Source organism: Sorex fumeus, unplaced genomic scaffold (assembly GCF_029834395.1).
Source record: "Sorex fumeus unplaced genomic scaffold, SorFum_2.1 ptg000122l, whole genome shotgun sequence".
NCBI lineage: Eukaryota > Metazoa > Chordata > Mammalia > Eulipotyphla > Soricidae > Sorex > Sorex fumeus.
In genome coordinates this window covers 62,927,059-62,951,729 of record NW_026606179.1, presented here as the reverse complement: position 1 = coordinate 62,951,729, position 24,671 = coordinate 62,927,059, and the positions used below count along the sequence as shown (strand labels likewise).

Below are 24,671 nucleotides of genomic sequence, written 5' to 3'. Positions count from 1 at the left end.
GTTGTGTGTGTGCGCAGGCGGGTGCAGTCCCACACCTATGAGTACATATGTGCACACGTGTGTATGAGCATGCCAGTGGGTATAGTCCCACAACTGTGCATGCATGTGTGCATGTATGTGTGCGTCAGCTGTGTGCCTGTGTGCGCGCGCATGCAGGTGGGTGTAGTCCCACAGCTGTGTGTCCATGTGTGTGCATGTGTGCATGTATGCGGGTGTAGGCTCATAGCTGTATATGTGCGTGTGCCTACAGACGATGCAGTACCACCGCCGTACGCATCTGGGATAACACGCCCAGAGCCTTCCATAGCGCTATTCCTCAGCCCACAGGGTGATCATACCTGCACCTATGAGAGGCCCACAGCTGAGAAGTCTCTCAGACTCTACGTGCCAGTGGCTGCTAGGCCCGAGTCTGAGGCACCAAGCTCTCTCCCGACAGTCTCTCCTTTTCTCTGCTCCGCATCCAGCCCTTGCCCCACCCTCTTCAGTTCCCAATGTTCCTTACTCCCAAGTCAGGTGCTGGCTGCCAGCCACCCCCAACACCCGCCTAAGACCCCCCATTTGAAATGCACCCCAGCACCCACTACTGCTGCTCTCCGGTCCCCCAAGTACGGGCCCCGACCAGCTGATCTGCTCAACATCTGTCCCCACATCAGTCCCGTCCCCCCGCTCACACACAGGAGCTACACACCGCGCTCCGCCACCCAAGGCGGCACTGTCACAGAGCAACCACGGAAATGGGGCTGCGGTGCATCACACAGGCTCAAGCGCCAACACGACGGGCCTGGCACTGCTGGGCGTGGGTCTGGGACCCGAGACCACGCTGTCAGCCACAGCAGTGTGAGGCCCCTGGGTGCCTGAGTGGCTGCCCAGCCAGATCTGAACCTTTTCATTTTGGGGTATTTTTTGTTCAGGGGGTGGTGGGGACCTGGGTCACATCTGACTGATGCTCAGGGCTTACTCCTGGCTCTGCACTCAGGGATGACTCCTAGCAGAGATCAGGGGACCATACGTGGTGCTGGTGGTGGACGCCAGGTCAAAGGCAAATGCCCTTCCCTCTGTCCTGTCACTCCCCACCATCCCTCCCCTACCCGAGTTCTGTGTCTACATTCCAACTTCACAGAAACGTCTAGCAGGGCTCCACTGCAACTGACTCGGCCTGAGGAGGAGAGCAGGGTCACCTACAGCGTCATTGGGTAGCACCAGAAGGTCTGTCAGACACTCACCAGTGGATGCCACCAGTTGCTGTTCACCAGATGAAAAATCAGAAATGCAAAAATTTCTCATTTTGTGTTTTGGTCAACTACGACATAAAACAACTGCAAGGACTATTTAAAAAAAAAAAAAGGCTACTGGCACTGGGCCTAAAAATGTGGCAACCTAGCGGGGCAGAAGGTTCCAAGAGTCGGAGTGCAGGGTATGCATGGGGAGGCTATGAGTCCTCCCGAGCACTGCTGGGACCATCCCCAACAGCCAGGAGCAGCCGCAGGGTACCACAGCGCACCACTGGGTGAGGGCCAGACGCTCCCAAAAGACGCAAAAACAGAGGAAAAAAAGACTTTTCCAGTACAAAAGCAACCTATTTGGCCCCTGAGGAGATTCCCAGGGCACACAGATGGGAATCTTATGGGACTGAGATGAACAGTGAGCAGGCATCTCTGCAAACTTCTGGGATCCACACCGGAACGGAGGGTGCTCTGGGTCCATTTCCACACTGGAGTCCCTGGGCATGGACTGGGGCTTCGGCCCTTGCACAAATATGGGTCTGAGGCCCTGTCTCCCCACTGGGCAATCAGAGGATGTTTTCCCGCTAGGGCAGATGCACCCCGAGGCTGTTCCCACCCAGCCCTGCCAAAACCTCCAGTTGAAGGGGCCTAGACAACTCCGTGTGGCAGAGCTGAACCCCAGCCCCTTCCCAGAAAGCTTGGCCAGTAGCAGGCATGGTGGACACCTCAGAGGGACAGAGATGGTTCGAGCAACACTGCAGACACCCGACAAGGCACAGTTACCCGCAACCAGCATGAGGCAGTTCTGCACAAGCCCTGAGGCACAGGTGAAGAGGGGTCCCCTGTGGCCCCCAGCCCAGAGCTCTGAGCTCCTCAAGTCTATATACAGTGTGTCCCCACAGGCCCAGGCAGGACCCTCTGAGCAAAACGGCAGAGATGCCCACAGAACAGAAGCTGCCCAGGCAAACCCACTGGCTGAGAGTCAGCCCAGCTAGGCCGCATGCACTGCTGGGCTCAGGGAACCCCTCGGCTGCTCCCTCCCTCGCCACATCACCAGGGGGTGGCATCAGTGACTGCCACTCAGTCACCGTACAGCACCAGCGCTCTGGCTTAAGGCGCCCCAAGTACATCTACACCAAAACAATAAAGGTGAGAGGCCAGACGGCAGCTCCTGTTCATGCTTCTAGATCACATGGACATCACACGGACTCAGGTGGAGGGTGGGAGGAGGTATCGGCAGGTCCAGGCCCCAGTGCGGCTGCTGGGGTAGACACCTCTATCAACTGACGCGTATCTGAAAGTAGGCCCAAAAATGGTTGACTTTCTTTATTCACTTGAGTGTCATACAAACCAATACATTGCATATTAAGATACACATTTTTATAAAGAGTAACTTGTGTCCCAAACAAGGGAATCTGGAGGAGAGACAGGCAGGACTCGGATCTCTTCAGCACCAAATCTGATGGGACAATGAGCTGGTCCTGCCTGCATCCACTGTGACCAGCTGCAACAGTTGAGGCTGATGTTTGGGTTGGCAATGGGAGCTTCCCGCCTCAGAAGAGCAGCTGGCAGGCGAGGACACTTTTAACAGTCTATACAGGCAACAGCGGGGAATCTTTCCTGCAAACCTGAACCCAGCCAGCACTGTACAGCTCCCGGAGGGGCTGGCCACTGAAGGGTGGGCACCTCCAAGCCTCCAAGGCCTCTCGGGGCTCTCCCAGAAGTGCCCAGGTGGATTAGTCCACATCACCGAGCCAAAAGCACCGTGTTCACAATGCTCACAGCCCAGAGCGCAGACCCCGCTGGAAGTGTCCAGTGTCAGGAGCAGAGGCACTATCTTCTTGCTGGCCAGTGTCAACTGCCTCCCTGCAGTGACAGCTGCTGTTCAGCGAGTCACAAGGACCTAACATTTATCACTGCTCCATGCAAACAGGCGTTGGCTCCGCTGGCAGTGATGGTCACAGTGGGGCTTGTCCTCGGCACCAGTGCTGCACGAACAGAGGCACAGCAGCCCCTGGCGCATGGCAGGCACCCAGCTGAGACCAGGGAAACAACGGCCATGAGACCTGGGTTAAGGACCAGGAACATTCGGACACTTGGGTCTACTCTGCCAGATCTCACAGGACCCTAGGAAGGTGCCCAGCATGCCAACTTGTGGCGGAGCTTGGCAGCCACTAGATACACGCACTCCATCTCTGGAGCGAAGGCCGAGAAGACCAGGAAGTGGGCTTGGAACAAATCAGCAGCTTGTACTGTGGCACTGACGGGAGCAGCACCCTCACAGAGCCCGCAGCTGCCCCCGAGGACTACCTTGGTTTCTCGATTCTCATCTTCTACTTCCTCTGGGTGCGGAAGGGAACACTGCCAGCAGGGACAGCTGAGCCTGAACAGGGGGGAGGCGGCTGAGGGAACCAAAGACCTGAGCAGTAGAAATCCTACGGACATCCAAAAGTACTAGGGCTGGAGAGCTCGTACGGGGGTTCTGGGTCACATCTGGCAGTGCTCAGGGCTCACTCCTGGCTCTGCACTCAGGGGTCCCTCCAGGCAGGGCTGAGAGGGTGGTAGGTGGTGCTGGGGTTAGACCTCAGCATGCGCCCAAAGCGTAAGAGAATCCGTCCTCCTATCCTGGCACCACAGCTGCCACCAACGGGAGAGAATCATACAGCAGAGGGAGATCTGGGGGCTGGCCCAGACCCGGACGCAGCCCCTCAGAGGCCATCACTCCCCAGGGGAACTCAGGAATGAGCCAGCCAGGAGGCAGACCCGGAGCTGAGGGACCCTCACACGGGCCAACACCCCCACACCGTCAGCTCCTGGGCTGGACAGTGCCCTAGCACCATCATACTGCCCAGCACAGTCCAAGGTGGTAATGGAACAGTACTGGGCACCAACCCCTAAACCGTCAGAAACTGCACTACAGACTCAGGAGTCCCTGAACCAGATCCAAGAGGATGGCAAGTTGGGCTGTGGCATCTGTAAGGCAGCCGAACTTTTCCTAAAGCTCACGAGTAGTCACGTGTCTAATGGACCCACCCACCACCGTCACGAGGAACGAACAGAAATGAAAGGAGGCACTCAACCCTGACCGTGTGGCCAGCAGGTGAGGCCAGCCCGCAGGAGCTGAAGCGTCCCTGAGAGCAGTCACATCCCGCCCACCCCAGGAGACACAGAGCCAGGGCAGGACGCTCCCCCCACCTCCTCTGTCCTGAGGCTCCTCTCACACAGCCTGAGCACAGCTTTACACAGAGATTCTGAAACAAGCCTGTCTGCCCCTCCCGGGCAATTTACCAATGAAACGTGTTAGGTTTTAAGAAAACGTCTTTGCAAGTCAGAGCAATAGTACAGCGGAAGACATTTGTCTTGCAAGCAGTCCAGCTTTGATCCCAGCATCCCATATGATCCTCCAAGGACCACCATGATTCGTTCCTGAGTGCAGAGCCAGGACTAACCACTGAGTATTATGAGTATTACCAGGTGTGGCAAAAAAAAGGAGAAAAAATATCTGCCACACCAAAAAATAAATGCACTTTAAAGAAATACTATTTACTTGGTATCTGTCTTTCAGAAATAGTCTCTTCACCTTCGTCCTAGGCTGGAGCGATAGCACAGCAGGTAGGGCGTCTGCCTTGCACGCAGCCAACATGGCCGACCCGAGTTCGATTCCTCCGCCCCTCTCAGAGAGCCCGGCAAGCTACCGAGAGTATTCGATATGCCAGACACAGTAACAACAAAGTCTCCAATGGAGACGTTACTGGGCCCGCTCAAGCAAATCGACGATCAACGGGAGGGCATTTACTTACTTTACTTTACCTTCGTCCAACGACAACTTGACTTTCAGGGTAAACACTTTTATTCTGTACCCAGAATATTTAGACTCTAATAGCGGCATGGGCCCAGATTCAAAGCTGATGCCCTGGGGGCTAACTCCCACCACCACAGCCCCCCAGGAGTTTGCAGACTGGCTGACCCTAGGAAACTCAACCTCTGGGGCTGGAACGAAAGGACAGCAGGGAGGGTGTTTGCCTTGCACACAGCCGGCCCGGGTTTGATCCGCAACATCCCACATGGTCCCCCAAGCCCACCGGGAGTCATTTCTGAGCACAGAGCCAGTAGTAATACCCGGGTGTTTCAGGCGGGAAAAAACAACATCAACCTTTCCTTAAATAAAGTTAGTAATGGTGCCAAGTAAGGCTGTGATCACTTTGAACCCACACTTCTAGCATATTCCAGTGAAACTGCGCTTATACCTGCCACTGACATCTGGCACATGTGGCACATCCAGGCCTGTCCTGCCTCTGATGCCAATCCTCACCTCAGACCACCAGCCACATGGCAGAAGGAAGTGGTAAGCCGGCAAGTTTTGTCTAATTTTACTGAACTTGGAGTCTTGAGAGTGTGAAGCCTAATTTAGGGTTATGTGAGTCAGGGCAAAATATTCTTGGGGAGAAAACACTCCTCCAAAATACAGAAAGCCGCCTCTGCTGCTCAAGGACTCTACTGGAATAAAATCGAAATTAGGTCCCAGGGCTTAGTTCACAAGAGCTCCAGCCATGATAAATGTCATTTGTTTGCTCTGGGCTTGGGGCCACACCCAACAGTGCTCAGAGGGTACTGCCGGCTGTGTCCGAGGGTCACTCTGGGCAGCGCCAGGGCAGCATTCCATGCTGGGGTGAAAGCCAGACTCCAGCACGTGAGCTCTCTCCAGAGACTCCCCACTATTTAGAGCGGGTCACTCCTGGCAGACCGCAGAGCTCAGGAAAGGTGAGACTCAGGGGCCACGAGGCAACAGGATCATACTCGGGGCACATGCTGAGCACACACCCTGCATCTTTAAGGGCTGGAGAGACAAAACCGCAGGGAGCATGCGCACAAGCAACCTGGGTCCTATCCACGCATCCCCGATAGTCCCCTGAGAACCGCCAGAGCCAGGAGTAAGCCCTGAGCAGTTAGATGTGCCCCCGCCCCCACAGCTCCAAAGGAATAAAACTCTACATACACACATAAGCATGCATGCACTGAGCTGTGGAGAGAAAAAAAGAGCAGATGTAAGAAAGGAATATTTGCGAACTGACGACAGTTATGCCAAAGGCGCTGGGGAGATCATTCAGGGCTAAAGCGCTCACCAAGCATGCAGATGACCCGGGTTCAAGCCCCAGTAGGGTCCCCTGAGCTCTGCTGAGAGTGATTCCCTGAATGCAGAGCCAGGAATATGCTCTACACACTGCCGCTTCAGCCCCAACAGTACATTTACATATAGCCTAATTTTGCAGTATCTGAGTTTGCAAGGAAAAAAAAAGTAGGGGGTTTGGTGCCGTCAGGTCAGTCTGTACCTGTGAGGCGAGTGCATCAGCAGCCTGATGGCGCCTTCAGACTTCCAGATACCCCAAAATTGCTGCTGTGCCTTTGGGCAGGCCCCAAAGACTTGGGGCAAAGTTTGCCAAGAAAGTAAACGGCCAATAGTTAGGTATATGGGAGACATACCCACAAACCATCTCCGGCTCGGCTATATAATTGGTTCCTGATCGAACTGCTTAAGGGCCATGATCCCAGAGACTCAGAAACAAATCTCGAGACCCAGCGGCTTTTGGCAGAAATGCGTCCAGTCCCTGCAGTAGGTTACCGGCGCTGGGCCACCCCAGGTGAGAATAGGTTTTGTGCCTTGGCCTGTTCCCCCTGGCGGCCCAATGGCCGCCATCCTCCAGAGACCACTGGACAGTCAGGTTTGGGCCCGCAGTGACAAGACATGCGAGGCCTCACGGGATGGGGGCAGAGCCGGCCCTTTCCTCTCTGTCCCAACGAGACCCCAAGTCGCCGCCCACAAACGGCCTCTCTGGCTCCTGATCAAGTTGCTTAACGGCCATGATCCTGGAGATTCAGAAACAAATCTCAAAACCCAGCGGCTTTTGCAGAAATACGTCCGGTCCCTGCAGTCGCCGGGCCACCCCAGGGGGGAAAGGGTGCTGTCCCTCCACCTGCTCCCCCTTGGTGGCTTGGTGGCCACCATCCTCCAGAGGCCATTGGACAGTCAGGCTTGGGGCCGCAGTGATGAAACACGCGGGGAGTCATGGGATGGGGGTGGAGCCAGCCCTTTCCTCCCCACCCCAACCAGACCATGAGTTGCCGCCCAAGAATGGCCTCTCTTGCTCCTGATCAAGCTGCTTAACGGCCATGATCCAAGAGACTCAGGAACAAATCTCGGAACCCAGCAGGTTTTGGCAGAAATCCCTCCAGATTTGTGAAAATTTCGGAATTTCAAAATCGCGCAGCCACTACTGCAGCCATGTGACATCATATGTTATTCATAACTAGCAACAGAAAACAAATTTTCCATTGTTGCCTTTTCGGCAGAACTGAGTGTCAGGGTAAAATTCCAAATAATAATGGTGGGTCTGATGTCAAAATATTGAATGTAATCAAAGTAGAGAGAGTAATGTGGAAATCATCTGCCCTACAGAAGGGGGGAGGGTGTAGGATGGGGTATACTGGGGTTTTTGGTGGTGGAGAACGGGCACTGGTGAAGGGACAGGTGTTTCATTGTATGACCGAGACTTAAACCCAAAAGTTTTGTAACTGCTCTCACGGTGATTCAATAAATAAAATTATAAAAAATGAAAAAACAAAAAAGGCGGAGTTCACATCCAATTCAATCAGCCTAATCAGTGGCTGAATAAATAGCAGTACTCCTACATTAAAAAGAAAAAAAGTAATTCATCCAAGGAAATGGGGAGGTTTTTCTTCTGCAAGAAAGGCAGTAAGAATAGATGGAAGCATTCTCATTTGAAACAATTCTGCCGACACTAGTTACACTTCTCAAACACCACTGACATCGATTTTCCAAGAAGTTTCTCCCAAATCCAGAGCTGCAGACCTATCCTCTCCACACCTTTCCTGACCCGTGGGAAGCCCAGCAGGTGCCCGCAGATGGCCCTCTCAAGGTGGGAAGCTGGAAGTCTGTCTGCAGGTGTATATCTGGGACAAGACAGGCCCATCCTGAGCCTGTCCTGGCTTCTCCACCACCCATGAGTGCTGTGGACTGAGCTCCTAGAGTCACACAGGTCTTACTGGATATGGCCGGAGTGGGGCAGCTACGAGAGGCCCCGAATCCACCACTGCCCACCTCTCTGACCCTCTGCAGAAGGTGGCATGTGGCGAACAATGTGTTATCAGGGAAATGGCAGGAGCCAAAGAGTAGTCACTCGTCGTCTCAGGAGGCGCCTCAGACGGGATGATCTTGCTGCTCCCTCTGCCGCTGAGAGGGGCCAATTCTGACCGGGTACAGTGGATCCCTAGAAATCAGTGCCAAGGCAGCCAAGCAGGCTTGCAGAGCCCAGCCACTCCTGGGCAGCGATGCCAGGCAGGTTTTATGAGCACCGTGCTTGGAGGGGGTGTGGCCCCAGAACCGTTTCCATTCACCCTAACATCATAGACCACACTGATTCCAGGCCACATACTGCACAAAACACGATACAGCTGAAAACCACACAAATCTTTAAAACCTACCATGCCTCAATTAAGCCAATCACTTGCAAACTGTCCAGAAAACAGCAGACACTGAGCAGGTCCATGTGCTCAGAGAAACACTGGCACTAAACAGCCTCGGCATGCCATTTGGTCCAAGGCTCCCGCAGGGACAGACAGCACTGCCGGCTGACCTAGCAATAGTGCACAGGGCAGAAACCGAGTCCAGCCTGCTGTGGACTCACAGGATTTAGTGGATCTACAAGGATCTTGCTCTTGCCAAATGCAAGGACATATAGGTCACACCAACAAAGACACAGCAGCAGCGGCACACAACTGTGCTTTCCCGGGCAAATCCATTTCTAGTGCAGAGTTCTCTGGTTTCACACCTTGAGGAACAGGGAAATCTCACTGGAGCCCACGGCAGCCTTCTGTGCTCCGGGGTGAATGCATTTATCACTCCACCTGCATGGCTGTCCTCCACAGCCCCCCCCCCACACACTCTCCAACACTCAGTGCCTTCCTTATGCCTTTTTATAGGGGGAAGCCCAGCAGGTGCCAAGTCCTACTCAGGAGACTGGGGTGCTGGTGGCTCTCGGCACCTCCATACACAGGCACTGCTATGCTGGAGTCTTGCACATGCTGGACACTATCAGCCTCTGCTCCACTGATCCAAATGCCAACGCAGAGCAACTCAGAAGAGACAGACAGTCGTCACCCTCACACACAGATTGTCACTGAATTAACACTGCTTCTCTCCATGCTCTCTGCTTCCAACCTTCCACTGGGGCTGCGGCTGGAAAGCCTGGGGTTACCCACAAGGCTCTGGCCTCCCACCACTCTCCTCCAGGAGTGACTCGAGTCTGTCTCCCACCGGAGGAGGGCTCCAGACACAGAGTAATTCCTGACTCTAGACAGACACAAGGCACTGAAATGTGAGTTCTGAAGCGGAGGTATTTCCCTGACTGTCCCACCTGATGGTGGCCCACATTATCCCCTCCCGCAGATTAAGAACATGCCATGGAAGCGGGCTGTGAGCCTCATCGGAGGGCGATTTGGAAGCTGTCAGTGGAGCACGTCAGGTGAGATGAAGGGTCCACGCACTCCCACCTTCTGGATGGAGGACGCGCCTTCGTCCAAGGGCCTGAAGGCCAGGTTAGTGCCTGAAGCGCTCCAGCTGACTTTCAAAGCGGCATCTCTGAACCAAGCACTTTCACAACCCCTCTTCCTCTTCGCCAGGGACACGGCTCGGCGGGACACTACTGGCCTTCCACATGCAGGGCAAGTTTGTTCCCGGACATGGCAAAAACAAAAATTCAAAACCCCACCAATACGGACTCTATTGCGTGAACTAAATGCGCTCCAGGTTCTGTCCACCGCCAAACGCAGCCAGGACACCTCACGGCTAACTGCTCACACACCCGCAAAATAAGTGCTTCAGTTGGTTCCAAAGTCTCCAGAACAATTCGTCACGCAGTTTCTTTACTGGCCATCACTGGGCGACAGGAACGGAATACTCGGGGGCAGGTTTCTCCGTAGGCTCTGAGCACTAGTGCGGCGGGGAGGGCGCTTGCCGTGCGCGCGGCTGGGTTCAACTCCCCGGCACCCCGAGGGGCCCCCAAGCCTGCCGGGAGTAAGACCTGAGCCCTGCGCGCAGGCCGAGGTAAGGAAACAGCCGGAGCCGCCTTCTAAGGTCCGTCCGTCGAGGTCCTGGGGCGGCGCTCCTCCCCCGTCCCGCCTTTTCTTCGGGCTCAGAACTTTCCCAGACCCACCCGCCTGAGTCCAGAGCTCCACGGCGTGCCCGGCGTGCTGCTCCGTGTCGTGTTCGCGACTGCGAGTCCCACGTCGTCGGGGTGTGCGTTCCCGGTCCTGAGCGGGGCCGGGGCCGCCCGCCCACTCACGACGCGAGCCGCGAGTGTGCGTGCGCGTGCGGCCCCGCCTTCGGGCGAGCCCCGGGCCTGACCCACGGACGCGGCCCCGACGCGCCCGCCCGCCCGCCGCCCCGCCCGCCCGGCCCGCCCGGCCGCCCGTGAGGAAGCGGGGGCTGCGGCGTCGCTCCCGGCGGCCGGAGGCGGCAGGCGCGCGGACGCCGGCTCGGCTCGGGGCGGCGGGCCCGGGTTCCATCCCCGCTCCCGCCGGGGCGCCTCCCCCCGCGGGCGGGCGGGCGGGCGGCCTGAGGAGGCGGCGCGGCCCGGCCCGGCCCGGCCCGGGGGCAGCGCCGGCGCGTCCGCGTCCACAGCCGCGCCCGGCGCCCGAGCGGCGGCGCGAGGGGGCGCGGCGGCCCGGGAGCTCGCGGCGGCGGCGGCGGCCGGGCGCGCTGACGCGGGCGGCGGCGGCGCGGCTGACAGGGCCGTTGGCGGCGGCGGCGGCGGCGCGGCCGGAGGAGGGCGCAGGGCGCAGGGCGGAGGAGATCTCGCTCTCGTCTCGCCCCGCGGGAAGGGGGGAGGAGGAGACGCGACCGGCTGCGGGAGCTGCAATTACCGTGTGGGCTGCGGAATTCTCGTGGTGTTTGTCGGGGAGATGCGATAATGGCGTCCGTCCTCGCGAGAGAAGCCGCCGCTCTGCGCAGGCGCCGCGAGTCGCTCCCCGCGGCCGCCCGGCCGGCGGCGTCTGCGCATGCTCCGTGGCGCGCCGGGAGCCGAGCGGCCGGGGGCGGGGCGGGGGCGGGGGCGGGGGCGGGGCCGGGGCCGGGGCTCCGAGGCCTCCCGCGCGCGCCTTCCCCGGCCCCGCTCCCGGCCGGCGTGCGCACGCGTCGTCCTCCGGCGCCCGGGGAGGGCCCGGGCGCGCTGCTTCTCCCCCGCCGCACGCTCGGCCCCCTGCCGGGCCGGGAGGAGTCGCGTCGCAGAGCCGGCGGGGGCACTCGCGTACCCTCTGGGCTGCGAGGAATAAGAATGTGCTTCCCCTCGAGGACTACATGTCCCGGCGGGCTCTGAGCGAGCCGCGCGCGGTGCATTCTGGGACTCGCAGTCCGAGCTGAGCCTGCTGGGACTTGTAGTCTTTCCCGGCCCTGTGCCCCACGGACTTCTGGGACTTGTAGTGAAGACGCGCGGGGAATGACTGCGCGCGCAGCCCCAAGGAGCTGGTCCCCGAGCCCGACAGGCTGTGGGCCCGTCCGCCCCGCGCTCCTTCCTAGAGTTTGTCTGTGACTGAGTGCAGACAGCTCACGTGATACATCCACTCCGGTACACCGTTTTGCGGATGAGTGTGGATCATTAGTACTAGTATTTTAGCAGGATCGTTAGTATTATTGTTAGCATCAAATTTTTCTCTTGCTAGTAATTAGCACGAATTATTTCGCGTCAGTGCCCTTTTGTGGGTACCGGTCGAAAAAAATTCCCCAACTGCAGAAATGCCACTACTGATGACATGCATTTTTCTCCTTTATTTTCTGTTTTCTATGTTTTTTCAACCATCAGGAATGTCTTTGATCATCCAGACACTAGCATGGCAGTGGTGCTATTTTGGTTTGGAAAACAGAAGCTTTGCTGAGTTTCCGCCCACTTCCCGTTTACAGATAATAAAAACCTTCAGGGTTCTTGTTGTTTGGGTATTTTGCATTCGGAGCAGTCACCAGCTGTGCGACCCTGAGCAACCTTATTGAGTAAGAGCTTCTTCCAGAATTAACACTGGCAGCTCTACTGAGGCACACCGCTGAATTCCTTTGCAGGCACCCGTGCCTCGGATTCCAAAGCAGCCCAGAAGGTCAGCCCAGCTAGCGAGCTGTGTGGACCTCAGGTGGCTGACTTGGGGTACTCAGAGAGATCTGGAAATGGCTGCCCAGACAAGCTGGCTGGAATCTGAAACACTGGCTTCTGAGGGGTGGGGGTGGGGTGGGGACTGAGGGCACAAACCACCCCCCATCTCCCCCATCCTAGGAGCAGTGGGCAGTGCCCTTTTGCCCAGCGCCACCCCTGGCACTGCTCCAAGACCAGGCTTCTCTTCACAGGGCAGAGGGGGTTGCGTGCGGGAGAGGTTTGCAATGACTCCCTGGCTGCCTGGTAGTTTGGCTCTGAACCAAGCACAATCACCGAGCCAGGCCCATGGGTGGACCTCAGGGTACACAAAGCCTAATGAACGCCCGTGCTGGGTCGGGGGTCTCCGGGGCGGGGTAAGGCCACAGTTCCGTTACAGCCTCTCCCGTGTGTCAGGCCGGACGCAGCTTCACAGATCTGTGAAGTCACTAAAAGTTATTGCCCAAGAGTGTGACGCAGGGCAGAGAGCTTGCACAGGAGGGCAGCGCTTACCTTGCATGCTGTGGCGGCTCAAAGGAGGCCAGGGTGTCCTGTGAGTGCAGTATGGGTTGCCCAAAGCAACCTGTGCTCAGCGGTCACTCCTGACGGTGCCAGAGGACCCTCTGCGTTGCTGCCTCCTACCCAGGTCCACTACGTTCAGGGCAAGCCCTGCTCGCTGTCCTGTTCCTCCAGCCCTGTATACATATATTCTTGTTGTACGTATAGTCCCGTGCTGTGGAGAAGTCTGTATTAGGTTTGCGTGTGCCTGTGCACATGTGCATATGTGTATGTGCGTGTGCCCATGTGTGTGTCTGAGTGTGCAGATGTGTGTATGTGTGTGCCCGGGCGTGTGTCTGTGTGTGTGCCTGTGCATGCGCCTATGTGCCTGTGCAGATGTGCGTTTGCTCGTGCAAGTGTCTCTCTGTGTACAGATGTGTGTATGCATGTACCGTGCATGTGTGTATGAGTGTGTCTGTGTGCATGTTCAGGTGTGTGCGTATGCTCATGCATGTATCTGTGTGCATGTTCAGGTATGTGTGTGTGCGTGTGTCTTTGTGCATGTTCAGGTGTGCGCATGTGCCCGTGTGTGTATCTGTGTGCATGTTCAGATATGTGTGTGTGCGTGTGCCCGGGAGTCTGCCTGTGTGGCCTGCCCGCACTGCCCTTTGCTCTACCGCCGTGGGTGCCTGCCACCCTCCCCCTCCTGTACACATTCTCGTGCTGTTTTCTATATGCATAGCTCAGCCTCATTCCCGGGGATGAACATCAAGACCAGGACGTGACCCCTCTTTCACTACCGGCACAGATGCTCAGAAAACTCGGACAAGGGGGCTTTTGGCCACTATCGACCTGGTTCTAGTGCAATGACCAGGCACCTGTCCTCAGCAGAGGTCACTGACCCTGGGACCAATTGACCCTAAGCCAGTCTGGACAGCACCCCTGCAGCCGTCTGTGCAGAGTTGAAATTTAACCACTGGGTCAGGGTCTGGGGGCGTCTCGGTACTGGGCGTGCTCTGCTCATGGGTCCAGGCGGAGACTGACCGGATGGTTCACCCTCTCTTTGCTGGGAAAGAGACCTAGAGATCTTGGGAAATAGACCAAGATGCTAAGAACCCCAATGCTGGGCAGGGGGCTTTCGCCGCCCTGGATAGGATCCCTTTGGGGCCCCCACCACCCCCCACGGCTGACACGGGCACACTCACACGGTCCCTGCACTCAGACGGGCAGGAACGTCGCTTGTAAGTAGCCCCAGGTCTCTGCGCACATGGGGTTTGCGGGCGTGGTGATCGGAGCCCGAGGTACGGCACTTCTGCTGGGCTTTGCGTGGTGTCCAGAGAGTGCGGTCCCCTCAGAGGGAAAAGAGGGTCCTTGAAGTGAGGTGCTACTTGGCACAAGCCCGCGAGTCTGTGTCTGACAGAGTCCAGGGGGACGTCAGCAGCAGAAGGGTTTACGGTGACACATATGTCCCTTTGCCCCCTTTGGGCTAACGCCTGCATGGGCTCAGCCTGAGAACCCCAGGCTTGTGGTGTGGGCTTGGGGCGCAGCCCAGGGGGTCCTGCCTGTCTCCCAATCCTTGGGGTGAGGCGCCTGCCTGCCACCGGTCCTGAGTCATGGGCCCCTTGCTCTGTGCCCCAGCTTGGCCACGCTGCAAGTGAGCTATCTCCCCGCCAAGCTTCCTTCCACGCGTGCAGGGGCAGGAAACAGCCGCGACTCTAACTGGAGGGTGCCCGGGCCTAGGCCTGCCCTGAAGAGCCCTCACAGTGGCCAGCACTGCCCAGTGCAGGCCGCAACTGAGGGCCTCGTGTATCAGGGAGACAGTCAGCATCTGGTGCTCCGGCTGGGACACCGTGTTCTCACTGGGAGCCAACACACGGCAGCCCGGGTCCGGTTCCCAGCATGGTCTGTGTCCCCTGAGAGCTGCCAGTTGGGCCCCCAAAGAAAAAAGAATAAAACAGATGTAACCCTCGGCACCCCCAAGCCTGGTGGAACTAAAGATGGGCAGACAGGGACAGGACGGAGACCCTAGGGGAGGCGGAGCGGGCTTGACCACACAGCCAGAAATGTCCCCCACCAGGGACCTAGGAGGGACTTCCTTGGGGACAGTGCCCATGTCTCCCCTGAGGCTGGGGACCCCACCATCTGCTCCCCCATACCCCCCACAGTGCACCCCCTCTGGAAAGGTCCAGTCCCCGTGCCGGGAGGCAGCCGCCAGTCCCCGATCAACATCAGCCGGAGGGACAGTGTGTACGACCCCCAGCTGCCACCACTCAGGGTTGCCTATGACGCGGCCACCTGCCGGCACATTTGGAACACGGGCTACTTCTTCCAGGTGGAGTTCGACGACTCTACTGAGGGATCAGGTGAGGTGGAGCAGATGAGGGGAAATCAGTTGAGGGGGAATCAGGTAAGAGGGGTCAGTAAGGGGGGGTTTGGGTAAGGGGGGATCAGGTTATGGGGACCAAGTAAGGGGGGATTAGGTAAGGGGGTGATTTGGCGAGGTGAAGTTTCTGCCACAGAAAATTCCTATTAAAAGCCGGAACTGTCCTGGCTGGCTTCTTCCTCCTCGTCTGCTCTTCCGCTCTGGACTGCAGTGACTGTAGGCAGTGACCACGGGCAGACTCTGGAAGTGCGGGGAGGGGGTGTCGGCCTCTGTGCCCAGCAAGCCCCCGGCAGCCAGTGAAGACAGGGTTGTGGGTGCAGGTTTTGCCACACGGGGGCGCTGGTGCCAGCCACAGCAACACCAAGAATGGGTAAGCGACAGCTGGGCCCAGAGTGTGATCACAGCAGGGGGGGCCGCTTACCTTGCCTGAAGGCCTCGAATAGGGACACCCTCATGCCACAGGGGTGCTTGGGGCCCCGCTGGGACGTACCTCCGGGCTCACGTGTCCAGGTGCGGCTGTCACACACTCAGCCCACTGGGAGGCTGAGTCTCACGACTGATGCTCTCTCCCGAAAGGCAGCCTTTTCCTAAATTCAAGTCGGGAACGCAGGGGCTGGAGCAATAGCACAGCGGGTAGGGCGTTTACCTTGCACGCGGCCAACCCGGGTTCGATTCCCAGCATCCCATATGGTCTCCTGAGCACCGCCAGGGGTGATTCCTGAGTGCAGAACCAGGAGGAACCCCTGTGCATCGCTAGGTGTGACCCAAAAAGCAAAACAAAAAAAAAGGTCAGGAACGCTGCGGCCCAGCCCCTGCGGATGGTCCTGGGCACCCCATACCCATGGGCACTGCTCCAGTGTGCAGACAAGCCCAGGCTTGCACCCAGACTGGGGCCCACCTCCCAGGAGGCAGCCCGAGGTGCCCTCACGCATGTCCTGGCGCCTTTGCAGGGGTCAGCGGGGGTCCCCTGCAGAACCACTACCGACTCCGGCAGCTGCACTTCCACTGGGGGGCAGCTGACGCGTGTGGATCGGAGCACACGGTGGATGAGCACGTGTACCCGGCTGAGGTGCGTGGACACGGCCCGGGCCGTCCCCCAGCATCACCGTGTGACGAGCTGCGGAGGCCACGAGGCGGCCCCTGCCCGGGAGGGGTGTGGGGGGCGCTGCAGCTAGCCTCCCACAGGGATGGGGTGTGCCTGAGCACTTGCCACGCCCGGGGCCAGGGCCGAGCGTGGGGCCAGCTGACATGCCGGCCCCCTGGACTCGGGAAAGCTCCGCAGAGTCAAGGTCAGGGTGAACCGGCCTCCGCACTTGCCCCAAACTCGGGTCTCCACCACCGCAGATTCTTGGGTGAGCTTGTCGAGGGAGGGGGCAGGTCAGGGGAGTCCCCGCAGTGCGGCGTCGACGGGACCCCCTTCCCACCTCCCCCCAAGCATGGTCCCCGAGATGTAGCAGGCGTGGCAGGGGTGCGGGGAGGTGGGTGTGGGGTCCTCAGGGTGGACCCCTTTCTGTGGCAGCTGCATGTGGTACACTGGAACGCTGTGAAGTACCCGAGCTACCAGGCAGCGGCGGGCGGCCCCGAGGGCCTGGCAGTGCTGGCCGTCCTCCTCCAGGTGGGTCCGCCCGCCTGCTCCTGCGTCCCGCTGTGCCCGGCCGGCTCGCTCCGACCTCCCCCCCCCCGCTCTGTCCTCCGCTCCCGACCCCGCACCCCCCGGCCTCTGTGTTCTCCTCGTCCCCCCTTTGGCTGTCCTGGAGCCTCGCCCTCCTCTCTACGGGGCCTTGCCAGGTGTCACTGCCCCCTCAGCCCCAGCCCAGCGCTGCTGTGTGAATCTGGGGTCCCAGAATGGTCAGCGCCGCAGCTCACAAGCCGCCCCTGTTCCACAGCTGGGGGCCCCACACCAGGCCCTGCAGACGCTGGTGGACATCCTGCCAGCCATCAGGCACAAGGTACAGGCCGGGCCCAGGGGGGAGGGGTCGAGGGACGGGGTGGGGGGCTGTGGAGACCAGCCCCGTCCTGCTGCCCCCCCACCAGGCCTTGTGCTTTGTGGGACGTTTTTCCGAAGCCACTGGGGACTCCTGAGCTGACCCGCCCCACTAGCCCTGGAGGACTTTGGTGCCCCCTCAAGGGGAACTTTGGGGAGTCCTGGCTGCGAGCCCAGACCCCAAGGTCGGGAGGACAATACCCCTCTCCCAACACCAGCTGAGGAAGGGCTTTGAGGGAGAAATGGAAATTCCAGAGAAATACAGTTTATTTGTTCGAAAGCAAACAAAAGAATTCTGAGACGATGGAGCAGGCCGGGCCGTGGGACGGGTGGGCTCGGGGGCCTGACAATGACCCAGCCGCCTGGCCAGGGCCGCAGCCCTTCCTCCCGCACATGAGGGACCCTTTGATCTGTCCAGAGAGCCCCTTGATGTCGCCCTCCCGCGCCCAAGGCCAGTGCGAGTGACCCCCCGCTGGCCAGCCGCCAGGTCACCTGGGCAGTCTGCACAACAGGCCCCCGAAGGACGGGAAACAGCTGGCAGGGAGGTGCCGCCAGGCTCCCTGCTGGCCTCTGCGCGTCTGTCCCCCCTGGAAGGGCCACGGGCCTGGCTGGGGGACCTACAGACGGGCACCTGGGGCCACTGTAGCCACGGGGTGGCCAATCTCGGCTCTGTGCAGCCCTCAGAGGGACCCACAGCCCTAGGCTGAACCCCTGCAGCTCTGCCCCGACCTGAAGTATGCACAGAGGTGCAGCCGGCGGGCACCACAAGGCCTGCCCCACCCTGTTGACTTCAGTGAGGTGTGCAGGCCACGATGCACGCAGCACTCAGCCTCGTGAGCTCCCGGCCACAGGGAGACGCGCCTGGGTGCTGCCACAGAAGCTCCCGCGTCCCCAGTGCCAATGGTGAACTTGGGTTTGCAAGTGGCTGAGAATGAATGAAAAGGTGGGTGGATGGCGGTGGGGAGTGTGGGGGGGGGGATGGTGGATGGCGGGTGTGTAAGGGTGTGTAAAATCCCCTCTCTCGGAGCTGTGTGAACACTCTCGTGCGGGGTTACTCATTAACAGATGTTTGCGGGCTCCCGGGCGATTCTCTCTCTCGCCGCCCGCATTCGGTGCTCTTGAGCTGCTCCTCCACCCGGGACGGCTGTTGCCTTGGACGGACGAAGGAAGAACGAGGGTTAAGCTGGTTGCTGACCAGTTGCCTTTTATTCCATCTCTCGCCTCTCCCAGCTCTCTCCAACCCTCTCTCACTCGCCCTGCAAGGCTCTCTGTGACTCTCCCCAACCTCCCCAGTCCGTCTCACTCTCCTCTCAGCCCTCTCTCGCGGGCTTCTCCTCCAACTCAGTCTCTTCCTGTCTCCGTCTCCTTCAATCCCCCCTTCTCCCCGCAGCCGCTCTTTTTTCCCTCCCTCCACGCCTCCCCAGCCAGCCTCCCCATGGGAAGCGTGATCAAAAATGTTTTCCCGGTTTCCCGACCACCTGCAGCCCACAAGGGCAAAACAGCCCTGAAGGTGTGTTTCTCCTCCCCTTAGACCTGCAACTTAATTAACATCTTTAATTCTACTTCCTGGTAGTTACCATTCTGTATGGACACAGAAAGAGACACTTTTAGGCTTGTAGGGTGACTCTCCTGGGGACATCTCGCTACAGACTCAGACTACAGTGCTCAGGCCAGATTAATCATTCCTAACCCCAGCAGGGTCCAAATCTTTTTTCTTATTACTTTTGGATCGTGACAGAATTTGTCCATGACCAAGCTCTTAACTTATAGTTAAGCATTAGGGCATTTGGCCAGGCCCATTTCGATGCCAGGGTATCTCATAGCTCACCACTCGCCCTGGGTCCAGTCCCTCGTCGGAACCCTGCTTTGGGGGATCTAGGAAGTAAGGACAACTGAGGCTTAAGTCGAGAGAGCAGATGTCCGGGAGGTCTATTATCTGGAGTCAATCAACTCCCAAGCCACAGGCTTGTCTTGTTTTTTTGGCTTTTTGGCTTCTGGGGGGTCACACCTGGCAATTCTCAGGGGTTACTCCTGGCTCAAGCACTCAGGAATTACTCCTGGCGGTGCTTGGGGGAGCATATGCTGGGAATCTGCCGCAGCTGTGCTATCGCTCCAGCCCCCCAGGCTTGTCTTCTTAACAGTCTTCCTGTATCCATAAAAAAAGCAATTGCTATGAAATAACTAACCATGCAAAGGACAGTAAGGAGAAGAGAAAGACAATATTGACAGTCAGAGTCTGATCAGGAGACAGAGGTAATTGACAGGTTGGGGGGCAATCAACAAACACAAGCTCCCAGGGGCCAGGGAGGAAGGATGAGACAACATTATCCTACAGGGGTGGGTGGGTGGGCGGTGGATGGCAGGTGGGGGGTGCATGGTGGGGGCATCAATGGTCAGCTCAGAATCCATCCCTGTATTCCTGGAAAATTGGAAACCCTAAAACCAGGCCTTCGAGAAGGGGTACTGAAGGGTCACCCAGGCATGGCCTGACGGTGTGACCCTGAGGGAAGGTGGCCTTGCAGTAGAACCTGGCCCCAGCAAGGGCCTCAGGGAGGAAAGTGGTTTCCCTGAAAGGTGACATTTCCGGCCACAGAAACAGTCACAGGGGGGCGGGGGGGAGTGTGAAACATTGAGCCCAGGTTTGCCAGGGGCCCAGCAGCCCCGTTTGAGGGGGAGCAGGGCATGGGAGAGCTGTGCCCGCCCCATCAGCATGAGGGTGGAGGGTGGGTGCCTGGTCGCCATGGCACCCCCGGGACACACCGTTTTCCACCCTGCTGCTGACAATGGGGTCACGGAGGCTGGAGACACGCAGTCCACCCGGATCCATGCCAGCCAACCATGGTCCCCTACGTCAGCCCCCAGGAGTCAGCCCTGAGCACCAACAGGGGCGGCTGGGCCAGGGTCTGTCAGTCGGGGGTGACCCTTTCTGCCCGAGGTATGTGAGAAGGGCCTTTGCGCGGCACCCACTCCAAACAGGGCTCATGAGCTTGCCACTGACCCGAAGGTGACCCCCGTGGCCTCGGGCCTCTACTTTGGAGGCACATGACCTCCCTGCTGACACAAAGACGAGGTTTTCCTTCTCCTGCCCAGGACACGCGGGCAGCACTGGGCCCCTTCCAGCCGGCCTCGCTGCTGCCGGCCTGCCCTGACTACTGGACCTACCCGGGCTCCCTGACCACACCGCCCCTCAGCGAGTCGGTCACCTGGATCGTCCACAAGACACCCATTGAAGTGTCCCCCGCCCAGGTGAGCGCCCACAGCACCCCTGATCTTTGGGCTTCGCCTGGGGTGGGCGAGGGCAAGTGGCGGCCCCAGAGACGTGCCAGAGTGTTCCCGGGGTGACCCACACGTGGGGGAGCTTGCGTGGCCGAGGATGGACCCTAGGGACCGGCGCTGTGGGCGCACCACCACCCGCTCTTCTCCAGGGGTGCCGTGCGTGGACCCGCAGCTCCCCCCAGGGAAGAGCCCTGCCTACCTAGGAGGGACCCTCTCCTGGGGCTCCCAAGGATTTCCCGTTTTCTGGTGCCGTTCTCTCCTGTGTGAGGCCGTGCGGCCAGGGGCCAGCCCGTGAGCTTCCCCAGGCCCTCCCACCGACGCTGAGAAGATGTCATGAGCACCCACCAAGGGTCCCGGGGGCCCAGGGAGAAGGCCAGAGCAGCCCCGCCTCAGAGCACCTAAACCAGTTCTCTCCCGCTGCCGTGGACCCGGGGTGCTCGGTGACTGGGATCCTCAGTGACTGGGGTGCTCATGACTCACGGTGCCTGGTGTTTTGGGGCGGCGGCCGGGCTGCCGGCTCGCTCCCCAGCCCCACGAGGACCTCAGACCCTGCCGGGCGCCAGTGCGCTGTGGGCTGGGCGCGGCCCCGCCACTCACTCGGCTGCTCTCCCGCAGCTGGCTGCCTTCCGTGCGCTCCTGCTGTCGGCTCGCGGTGAGGAAGAGAGGGCGATGGCCAACAACTTCCGTCCCGTGCAGCCCCTCATGGACAGGAGGGTCCGCGCCTCCTTCCGGGCCGCCTGAGCTTGTGATGCCTGGAACGGGGGAGAGCTGAGCCCCGCCAGCGCCAGCTCCCCGGGCCGGTCACGTGGAGCCTGCAAATGAAATAGGGAGAAAACTCGGGGGTCGCTGTCCGAGTCCTGCCAGCTGGGACCCTCCTGGGCTGCAGAAGCCCCTTCAGAGCAGCTCCCGGGCCTGGACTCACCCAGCCCCGAGGCCCCTCCATGTCTCAGCCGCACCACCTACCACTTGTGGCCCACACTGCCTTGCTCCATCTCCTACCAGAGTCCGACCGCTGGGAAGCTTTATCTGCGCCCCCTAAGTCTGAAACACAGAGGGCCACATCGTCCCTCCTGGGAGTGGACAGGAGGCCGTGGGCAGCTGTGCCCAAGTCCAGGCTGGGCATCCATCCAAGTCCAGCATGAAGACAAAAGGCAGGCGCATGCTCTGGGTTTGGGGTCAGGGCGGTCTGTGTCCCCCTCACCCGACAGGCAGAGAGGTCTCCCAGCCTCCACTTGGCAGGGGCTTCTCTTGTCCAGATCCCGGCCTGGATAAGCACCTGCTTTTGAGGCCTTTCTATGGCTGCAGCCGCAGACTTTCTCCTCTGTAGAGACTCAGCTTGACCGTGGGGCGGTGGAGCCCAGCCTCGCCAGCCAGCTCTGGGGCCCCGTGGTGAGGGAGCGGGAGGGCCAGGCCCACAGCTCACCAGGGGCCTGAGATGAGGTCAAGGGTGGCTTGTGCGGGCAGAGGGGGGTTCCTTCTCCCTGTTTCAGGGTCTCCTGCAGTCTCCACAGGGACTGCCTGGACCTCTGGCCACGGAGACCCCCCACGCACACACACGCATGCACACATGCACCTTCCCTCCCAGGAGAGCATCCCTGCTCCTGGCTTCCTGGGCACACAGGCCGCGGTCCCCAGCCTGCAGCACGGGCAGGACAGAGGGAGGGACCCTTAGGTGTGGTTTTGCCCCAGATTATTGTCTCTGGGGAGACCTCGCCATTCCTGAGTCTCTCATGAAATGGATCTCAGGCCACCCGGAGAGCCTCGGGCTGTAGGATGGAGGAGCCGCGTGCTGGTCCTGCCCCCTTAGTGGGACGCTGCCGTGTCATAGCCTCTGTGTGACCCACCCTCTCCCTGCAGAGACCCCACCCCACCCAGCGACACAGCTCAGCCCACAGATCAGGATTGCAGGGGCACCCGCTGCACAGCGTGGGCAAGTGCCCTAGCACAGCACTCCCTGTGATGCAGTGCTCTGGAACTGCTTGGTTGCACAGGACTTTCCATGACAGAATGTTCTAGAATTGTTCTCTCCCATTGTACTTCCTATGATGGTGGGACATTCGGGAACTACTACATTCCCTTGTACTTCCGACACTGTTCTGGAATTGCTGTCTCCCACAGCACTTTCTCTAATAGAATGTTCTGGAACTGCTCTGTCTCATCGCACTTCCTACGATGAAACATTCTGGAACTTCTATCTCTTCCGTGGATGGAAGGCTCTGGAATTGCTCAGTCCTTGAGCACTCTCTGTGACAGAGGCACATTTCGGCACGATGCCGTTGCCCAGCATTTCCTGTGCTGCTGCTCTGTCATCACGGGCAGTCCACCACGTGCCCTGTCAGTGGGATTAGCTCCGACCGCACAACAGCAGCGTGACACACCCTCAGCGCAGAAGGCCAGCGTCCCTGTCAGCGCGGAGGGCGCTGAGCTGAGTGTCGTCCGTGGGAACCGCGAGGCCGCGCTCCGGGCCCTGCCCTGGCCTCCCTTGAAGGAAATCTGGGAGCCCTCTCAGGCCCGCAGGCCCAGGGCCACAGAGCCGAGCCTCGGGTGTCACCGCGCCTCCTGGGAGTTGGAGGGCGACACGGCCCCGCAGCTCCCAGGACCTCCGCAAAAGTCCGCTGGGACAGGACATGGGTCGGCTTTCCCACGAGTGGGCCGGCCGGGAAGCGCGAGTCTGAGGACGCTGGAGCCCTCAGAGGAGCCCCGTCGCTCCCAACGACGAGCAGGCCCCTCACGAACCCCACCCTGCCCACAGGACCCCGCCCCTCACGGGACTAAGCCCCCCAGCGGACCCCGCCCCTCACAGGACCCCCAACCTTTCACAGGACCCTGGTCTTCACAGGGCAAAGCCCCCTCAGAGGATCCCTCCCCTCACAGGACCCCGCCCCTCACGGGACCGAGCCCCCCTCTCCGGACCCCCAACCCCCTCGCAGGACCCCGCCCCCATAGGACTCCGCCCCCTCACAGGACCCCGCTCCTTACGGGACAAGGCCCCCTGACAGGACCCCCAACCCTTCACAGGATCCCCAACCCCCTCAAGGACACCGCCCCCTGAAAGGACCCCACCCCTCGCAGGACCCCGCCCCCGTAGGACTCTGCCCCCTCAGCCCCCCTCACAAACCCTCCCCCCACAGGTCTCTGCCTCGCCCCCAGCCCCAGAACTGGCCGCGGTTTCCGCCACGGGAGGCGCGTGCCACGTGCCTGTCTCTGCCCGCCTGGAGGTCAAGGCTGCCCGCCGCCCCGCCGTTTGCTCCTGGCAACCTCCCGCCCCACCGTCCCCCGCTCCTGCTCCTCCTCGGTGCGGGACGGGACACAGGTGCAGAGACGGTCGCCCAAGTGGACCCCTCCGCCTCCCCAGTACCGAATCCCCATTCGCAAGTGGTGGTCCTTGGCCCCCCATACTGCTGCCCCTGGGGCCCCCTCCCCGACGTGTGCCTGGGGGCTAGTCTCAGCCCAGACACCCTTCCCTGGGACTGTTGTGGTGGAGCAGGACCTGCCTCCCACGCCTGCCCGTGGGACGCCAAGATCCCCAGCTGTGGTGCTCACAGGGAGGGGGCCCTACTTCGGGTTTCAGGGCTCACACACTCACACAGTTGTGGTGCTTGATCCGCTACAGTGCTCAATACTTAGTTACAGTGCTCCCACACTCGGCTGCAGTGCTCAACCGTGAGGTGGCGGGGCGGGGCATGTGCGCCTGGAGCTCACACTCGGCTGAGCCCACGGCTATAGTGGTGGCAGGCACGGAGGGTGCAGGGCGCCGTGATGCCGTCCCACTTCTTGCTGTGGCATCATTTTAGTCGGGGCGCTCTGGGGGGGAGGTTGGCTCCCCTTTCCTGTGGTGCTCACATACACGTGGCTGAGGTGATCTGGAAGCTGCTCCTGGCTCTGAGCGGCCCGGACAAGCCCAGTGCCTGTGGGCCAGGAGGGGTTTGAACTCACGGCCACGTGCTCGGAAGGCCGCGTCTCCTGGCGCAGGCCCGGGGTTGAGTCTCACAGCACGTGTTCCCGGGCCTGGCCCCCACAGACGATGGCCCGTCAAAGACAGCGTGTTCCTCCAGAGTCTCTCAAATAGCAGAGGGCGGCCGCAGAAAGGCTGAGCAGAGACCGCCAAGGTCAACAGA

General features: G+C 59.8%; 3 protein-coding genes across 4 annotated transcripts in view; 1 reads left to right on the top strand and 2 right to left on the bottom strand.

Annotated features, from left to right (window-relative positions):
* Positions 1-11,314, bottom strand: part of BANP (BTG3 associated nuclear protein) — a 38,140-nt gene extending 26,826 nt beyond the window's left edge. For both annotated transcript variants that reach the window (XM_056136983.1, XM_056136984.1), the window contains exon 1: positions 11,163-11,314. In XM_056136983.1, the coding sequence (XP_055992958.1) occupies positions 11,163-11,299 (137 nt within the window). In that variant the 5' untranslated portion in view covers positions 11,300-11,314. The remainder of the gene's footprint in view (positions 1-11,162) is intronic.
* The window catches only part of JPH3 (junctophilin 3), a 111,082-nt gene that overhangs the window by 49,932 nt on the left and 36,479 nt on the right, over positions 1-24,671 (bottom strand). The window lies entirely within an intron of this gene.
* CA5A (carbonic anhydrase 5A) lies at positions 13,915-22,702 on the top strand. The gene is made up of 7 exons (XM_056136998.1): positions 13,915-14,151; positions 15,076-15,273; positions 16,244-16,362; positions 16,813-16,908; positions 17,180-17,242; positions 20,368-20,523; positions 21,169-22,702. The coding sequence occupies exons 1-7, from the start codon at positions 14,016-14,018 to the stop codon at positions 21,292-21,294; spliced, it is 894 nt and encodes a 297-aa protein (XP_055992973.1). The 5' UTR covers positions 13,915-14,015; the 3' UTR covers positions 21,295-22,702.

Coding starts and splice junctions, on each gene's coding strand:
- CA5A (XM_056136998.1), top strand. CDS start 14,016: ATGCTAAGAACCCCAATGCTGGGCAGGGGGCTTTCGCCGCCCTGGATA. Junction 15,274..16,243: donor CGACTCTACTGAGGGATCAG/GTGAGGTGGAGC, acceptor GCGCCTTTGCAG/GGGTCAGCGGGGGTCCCCTG. Junction 17,243..20,367: donor TGCCAGCCATCAGGCACAAG/GTACAGGCCGGG, acceptor TCTCCTGCCCAG/GACACGCGGGCAGCACTGGG.